The sequence below is a fragment of the Teleopsis dalmanni genome, unplaced genomic scaffold, assembly GCF_002237135.1.
Source record: "Teleopsis dalmanni isolate 2A unplaced genomic scaffold, ASM223713v2 unscaffolded_contig_2195, whole genome shotgun sequence".
In the NCBI taxonomy this organism is placed as follows: domain Eukaryota; kingdom Metazoa; phylum Arthropoda; class Insecta; order Diptera; family Diopsidae; genus Teleopsis; species Teleopsis dalmanni.
In genome coordinates, this window is record NW_024033577.1 from 1 (window position 1) to 7,520 (window position 7,520).

General features: G+C 31.5%; 1 protein-coding gene across 1 annotated transcript; it reads right to left on the reverse strand.

Moving 5' to 3' along the window:
* Positions 1-1,853: 1,853 nt before the first annotated feature.
* On the reverse strand, positions 1,854-3,833 carry LOC119664551 (the record flags this gene model as incomplete). Its single annotated transcript, XM_038074022.1, has 4 exons — positions 3,570-3,833; positions 2,705-3,515; positions 2,277-2,649; positions 1,854-2,026 (listed from the first exon to the last, which is right to left on the reverse strand). Coding segments are annotated over exons 1-4 (1,621 nt in total), but the record flags the coding sequence as incomplete, so codon positions are not given.
* Between the last annotated feature and the right edge of the window lie 3,687 nt (positions 3,834-7,520).

The window sequence follows — 7,520 nt, forward strand, 5'->3', positions numbered from 1 at the left end:
TTTATATTACAATTTTTTAGTTGCATTTTTGTAAATGGTGGACTTATATTTCTCGTGTTTGTTAGCCCATATTCAAACATTTGTTTCCTATAATTAAAAGATTCCAAAGTAAAAAACTTCTTTTCGTATATGAAATAATTTAAGATTTTATGTATATTATATTTTGCGACTCCAAGAAATATATCGTGCATAATATCGCACATTTTGTTGTCAGTAACATGAAAGAAGGAACTGTATTCCATATAGAGTCTTCTCTAACGGCAGATATTTCTTCCCCATTCATTTGAAGGTTTTCTATTTCTGATCTATACCTGCTTTTATTGCGAATATTTTTTTCAATTTCGACAAATGTTGTTTGACAGTGTTCTTTTGAAGCTGAACAAAATCTACAAAAATATTTACTATTAAAACCTGAATTAAAACCTAAAACTTCGTTTAAACCTAAGTTATCCCCTAAAATTTGACCTATACAAAAGTAAATAGTGGTAATGGTTCCATCTATGCTAATGTCAATTCCATTTGTACTTAGATCTTTAATGGCATCAATAAGGTATTTGAGAGTTTGGTGATTACCAAAGTGTGATAAATCTTTTGCGTTAACAAAACCCGCAACAAAAATGGTGCTTTGATGAGATAACTGGTTTTGTGGAATTACTGGAACTGAAAAATATATACCACAAACTGAATACTGATGGCCCCCAAGAGGGTTATTTATTTGAAAAGAATCAAAATAAAGAAATAATGGAAACATTTCATTATTAAATTGACTAATTTTACTTTTCCATAGATTTCCATTTATAAAGTGAATAATACGGCGTTTACATTGGCCGAAAATGGCTCATTTTGGTCAAAAATCGAAAATGAGTATCGAATGGCTCATTCTTGCATATAAAATTTCAAGCACAAAAATGAGCTATTTTCTCACATTCTGTATGAATGACGTTCGAATGCATTCCACATACGTTCCAAATGCAAAGGAATCCATTGAACATACCCTAAATGAAAGCTCTTCATGGCATTTTGACAGTTTGAAAAAGCTTTTTTTAACATATTTACAAAAAAAGGTAAACAAATGTTTGGTGGTTGCATTTTCTTGAAAACGATGCACTGCTTTTTAGAACTTTTACTTCCCAAAAAGTAATTAATCGAAGTTAAAAATATGTTTTAAGTTTCTAATGTAAGGTTTGGAGGCATATTTAACCTTCATGCAACATTTTTTTGGCACAGGCCAAAAATCAAATCAACATGCAAGTTGAAAAATCAGCTGTTGAAATGAGAACAAATGAAATAGAACGAATGTAAACACTTTCAAATGGCTCATTCAAAATGAGCCATTTTCGGTCAATGTAAACGCCGTATAAGCCTATTACACGATTTGATACTTTCAATATTTTGTAAAGTCGCCTTCAAAACATTTGGTGATTCAAAAAACTTTTTAAGTTGATGTTTTATATTACAAAGGCAACCTTCAATTATATTTTCTTTTAATGTTGGATAACCACGAACAACAACTTCATCTAATTGTTTAGATATTGTAAATAACTTGGGGTGCTTGTATAAATTTAATGTTTCTAACTTTTTTATTAACATGAATTCAGAGAATATATCCTTAAAAGGATTTCTAGAATATAACATTAATTCATTAAATAGTTCCCTTTTTTCATGTTGAATAAATTGGTGAAAAATCTCAAAACCCTTTAATATCGGTTCAATTATATGCTCCACAATAAACGTTTGAAATTCAGGAATGTCTTTTCGATTGAAGTTGATTTTTGAGTGCAATTTTAAAGCAAATCTTAATATATCCATTTCTATTAATTTTTTAATTTGAACGATGTCAATAGTATAGTTACCTGGTGAAATAGACTTCACATTATTTACGATACTGTCATCTTGAATATCCTCTTCTTCATTATTTATTGAATTTTTAGCTAGGCTTTCAAGTTCATTAGTTCTTAAAGTTTTTGGCAATGAAATACAACTTATATCAAGAGGTGAATTGACATCATGTCTTCGAATATGATTCCTAAACTTATACAAATTTTGAAAATGTTTATTACATTTGTCGTAAAGACATATATACTTGTAGGTTGTAGGTACTTTATGAATACTTTTTAAGTGAGTTATTAAATAATGCGACAAGCTAAAAATAGTTTTACAAATAAAGCAAATATGTGTGGATTTTTCTTTAAAACTTTCAAATGGCATGTCTAAGTTTACATAGAATATTTTCAATTTTTGAAATTTTTTCTTTTGAAGGTATTTCGTAAACACACATCTGTAAAAAGATCCACACATATTTGCTTTTAAATGAAAAATCTAAATTAAATACAAAACATATTTTCATAACTAAATCTAATGCATTAAGTACACTTCCTACTTTATACAGAATATTATTTAAATTCACATAAAATTCTTTTAAAGTTTCTGGAGAATTACCAACAACAAAAACCTTCGGCTGAAACGTTAGTCCTTCTCTTAAGGCTAACTCCTTGAGTTCATCCACTTTTTGTTGATAATTATTAATATTAAAAATATGTGTTATCATATCTTCTTGCGCGTCCGTTATAGATGGCTTACTTATTTTACTGATCCGTGGAGGTAAAATAATAGCATGTAGTAAGTTGAAAAAATAAAAGTGCTTGCAATCTAGAAAAATATTCGTTATTTTAAAAAATATCAGATATATAATATTACTCCATACTTATATCACTTGCTACTTTCATTTTTTCAAAATATTGCTGATTTAGTTTATCTTTTATAGACGACGGAAAAAATAGTTTAGTCACTTTCTGCACCAAGTCCTCTATTTTTTCAAACATTATCATTTCTTTGCCAGGATAGAGGGTTGAAAAGTCAATATCAATTAACTCGTGACCATTACAATCGCCGTATCTCGGCCATTGATCAAGAAACTGCTGTATTGATTCTTTATGCTCCTTCATTCGTTTAACTGAAGTCTCCTTCCACGGAGTCATTATATCATTTGGTGTGTTCCAATAAAGCCATTTTTTTCTCTTCTCAAATTCAACATCACCATTTTCTGCAGAAATTTCAGCTTCAACATTAATTTTGATTTTCTTGACATGATCATCGGGTAGAGTTTTTCGCTTATACAAACAGTTGCAATATCTATCATATAATTTACCAGATGGGTTTTTTTTACTGGTACGTGGAACGAAATATGTCAATGCATTTTCTGTTGGAAACAAGTATGTAATAGACTGAGCAATTTTTATCATTACTTTTGGATCCATTTTTATAGTATTTAATATAAAATGGTCAGCTATTATTTTGACAATAGCATTTTGATCAGTATCACTTAAATATTTTGTAGTGTTATATTTTTCAATAATATCTTTACCGGCCACAGTGTTAATAAGAATACTTTTTATATCTATATTAGATTGGATAACTGGAACATTACAGCTTTCATTAATTATATTTAATGGTAGCGTTTTTCTGTTATTATATTGAGATTCTTGAAAATTTGGGCAACAAATGATTGGATCAAGCTGAAATTAAAATACTAATATATTATATTGTACGAAATTATAAAAATAACTTACATTATTTTCGAAACGCCACAGTGAAAGTCCGTGTCTAAACCTTATTTTATCAACCAATAGTTGTTCGTCATTAAAAATTTCATCGATATCATGAGAATGCATCATTTTAAAAATATCGATACTAATTATTTTTAAATTCACAAGTCTACATATAGCACCAGACGATAGCTCCCATTTTTCAAATAATAATGATATTTCAGGGCTTACTTCCAAAATATCAATATTTTCGGAAAACAAGCATTCATTCGAATAAGAGTTATTCATGTTAATTTTTTAATTTTGTGATAATTTGATAAAATAAAGTATTATATTCGAAACACATAATATTAAAAGTTCTACATATACAAATAGCTTTACAAATATTATAAATATGTTTTTAATCAAGCAAACAAAAAGAAATTTGTATGCAATATATGTATTGATGTACATTAACTAAACGTGTGCCGACATGCACGGCTATGACGCCAGTTTGCAGAAAATTTTTTAGCAACTTGTAAATTTTCTATTGCACGACACTTAACATTATTTATATTTATTATATATTATTTATATTATATTTTTATTTAATATATTTTTTATTCAAATTAACAAACGTGTGAATTTAATAACATTTTAACGCGTACATTGTATATACTGATCGCAAAATTGTTCACAACTTGAATGATGCACGCAAAATAATTTTCTGTTCCTTTTGTTTCTTTCACTGACTCTACATCAGAGAGATTGTAAAGGCTGAAATTCCATACAACAATTTCAACCATACATATACTTAAATACAAATCTGACGTCAGACCGTCAGCATAAAAACCAACACCAGCACTCACCCACCAAAATATAACATCGTAAATACCTGAAAAATAAGAAATATATTAATATATATTTGGTCACTTAAGTGTACAGACATTACCTGTGAGCCACTAGCCAGATGAACCGCGGGCATTGATCCGTAAACCGCACAAACCTAAAGAAGAAGCAATAAACAAAAAGTGAATTTTATGAATGAATTTGGAATTTTTTACATATTTTAATTTAAAACATACATTGAACATTTACTAAACAATAAACAACACATTTATTTAATAAACATAAATCTTTTGCACTATTATTTAATAAACCTTTGATAATAGGAAAAAAAAATAATAAACAAATATATAGAATCAACCAACAACACTCGCTGGTTACGTTTTTTTACGATAAACAAAAAAACATATCACAAGCAATACTTCTGATTTTTAGTTTATGTTATTTTTATTTTACACAAAAGAAATAAAAAAAAAAAAAAACAAAATCACTGCGTTACTAAATTATATTTTTTTATAAACATAAACAAACCACCGACGGAGGAAACAAACTACAAGTCCCAATTACACCAGCACTAATTTTATGCAGTAGCATTAAAATTCTATTTACCACATGTATTAAAACACTCACTTATATTTTGACACATATTATATTTATTTTAATTATAAATATATTTTTATATTATTTTTATATATTTTGTTTTTTAAAAAAAAATATAAACACGAAGTAGCCAAAACGTAATCGCGGCGAAAACAAAGGAAGGCGAAGAAAAGTGCGCAAAAATGCAAATAACACGAAGAACACGACAATACACAAAATACACAAGAAAGACACGAAAAGCACAAAAAATCAACACGAACAGCGAAGTTTACCGGTACGCTACACCAAAAAGCTCCGGTCAAATCAGTATATAAGAACGCGAATTTCACAAAGCGAACAACTTGCGTCTTGGAGATCAAACGATAAACAAGTTCAACTGGTCAATTCGATCAAATCAGGAAAATCTTAGTTCACAGGCTTAATCAGCCTAATCTGGTCAAGTTCGATCAAATCAGGAAAATCTTAGTTTACAGGCTTAATCAGCCTAATCTGGTCAAGTTCGATCAAATCAGGATAATCTTAGTTTACAGGCTTAATCAGCCTAATCTGGTCAAGTTCGATCAAATCAGGAAAATCTTAGTTCACAGGCTTAATCAGCCTAATCTGGTCAATTCGATCAAATCAGGATAATCTTAGTTTACAGGCTTAATCAGCCTAACCTGGTCAATTCGATCAAAGTAGGAAACTAATTTTCATTTAATTTTCTCTTTGATCATTCAGCCAAATTATCACATCCCTTAGTACAAAGACAGGAGTCTTCATAACAAACAAGCCAGAGCCAGTCGCCGAAACATCGTCATCTTTGACAGCAACTGATCTTATGTATAATTCATATACTGAGGTGACATAAGTCCACCCCTACGGAATAGTCACGCGCGGAAATCATAAATTTCTCCGATCCTTGGAAAATAATATTTTGTTTATCTGAATTGTAACCATTATAATTTAATAATATAATTCTTATAATATATATATAATAATATTTTGTTTATCTAAAATTATACCCATTATAATTGTTTTGTTTTTTTGAATAATTAAATAAAGTATTAATAAAATATATAAAATCTACGCTTTTATTTTGGTTCCTAAAGAAACTAGTCCCGAAGATATAAATTTTATTATAACGAACCTGGACAACCGCTTTGCATACCTCAGCAAACATAACGAACGAAAAAAGGTCGTTACAATTGGCGCCCGAGCAGGGACTGAGTTTTAAAAGGGACTGAGTTTCAAAAGGGACTGAGTTTCAAAAGGGACAGAGTTTCAAAAGGACTGAGTTTCAAAAGGACGGAGTTTCAAAAGAACCAAGTTTCAAAAGGACCGAGTTTCAAAAATTTATCGCAAATAATCCAGGACAAAAATCACATTGGTAAAAATTAAACTCAAGGAAACCAAGTATGTCTATAGAACATAAAACAAGGGTCGACATTGGCGACCAAGAACTTCGAAGACCTACCACGCCGAGTAAATCCTGGTTGTACCACTTACGGAAAGATGAATTAATCCACTACTTGTCCGAAATGCAACTAGAAACGAGTGGATCCGTAGATGAATTACGAAAAAGACTAGCCGCATACATCGACGAAGAAGATTATGACATGGTCCGGAGAGAAATGCTATGGGACCTTGCGCGTAAACATACAAAAACAATACCGATCACACAAGAAGTAAATAACGATGTACAAATAACAGTTCCACCTGTTACACCAACTATAGAACAAGTCCGGAAATGGTCTGTCAAATATGACGGAGGCAAAGACCCGCAAATATGACGGAGGATAAAGCATTAAATTGGTATAGAAGTAATAACAGCCAGTGGAAATTATGGACCGCTTTCAAAGCCGACTTTCTCAAGTTCTTTCTACCGACAAGATACTTTGAGAAATTAGAGGATGAAATTCGGGCCCGCCGTCAGAGGTCACGGGAGACATTCAAAGACTACGTTGTAGCAATCCAAATTCTAATGCGACACGCAGGTATAGGAGCCGTTGCTCAACTAGAACGAATTTATCGAAATGCACATCCGGACTACCAGCTTTATATCCGACGACGAGACTTCGAAACATTGGGAGAACTAATCGACATGGCAGGTGATTACGAAGCTATACGGGGAGAACAAGAGAAAACCGGACCTCCAAGGCTAAGAGAGGAAAGAAACCACCTAGTCCAATCTTTCGAGCAAAGAATCCAAGACGCACCAAATGCATGCCGAAGGTGTGGGAAGTTGGGACATATGGCAAGAATCTGTCGAAATCCAAAAATTCTTTTTTGTTGGATCTGTGGAAAACAGAACACTCGAACCCTTGACTGCTGCAAGGAAAATTCGGGAAACGAGATAAGAGGACAGCCAACAGCGGGGAAGCCGTTCTCTCGGAATTCAGGCCCCGCAAGGACTTAAGACTAATCCACGTAAACGAAACTCGAATTACGGCACCAGTTCAGCCACAACAGACTTCTACACAAGTAACAATGTCGCCAGCTCATGTTTCCTCACCAGTGACACTATCTACGTCTCAACAGCAACAACCACAAACGCCTTCAACTCCATCA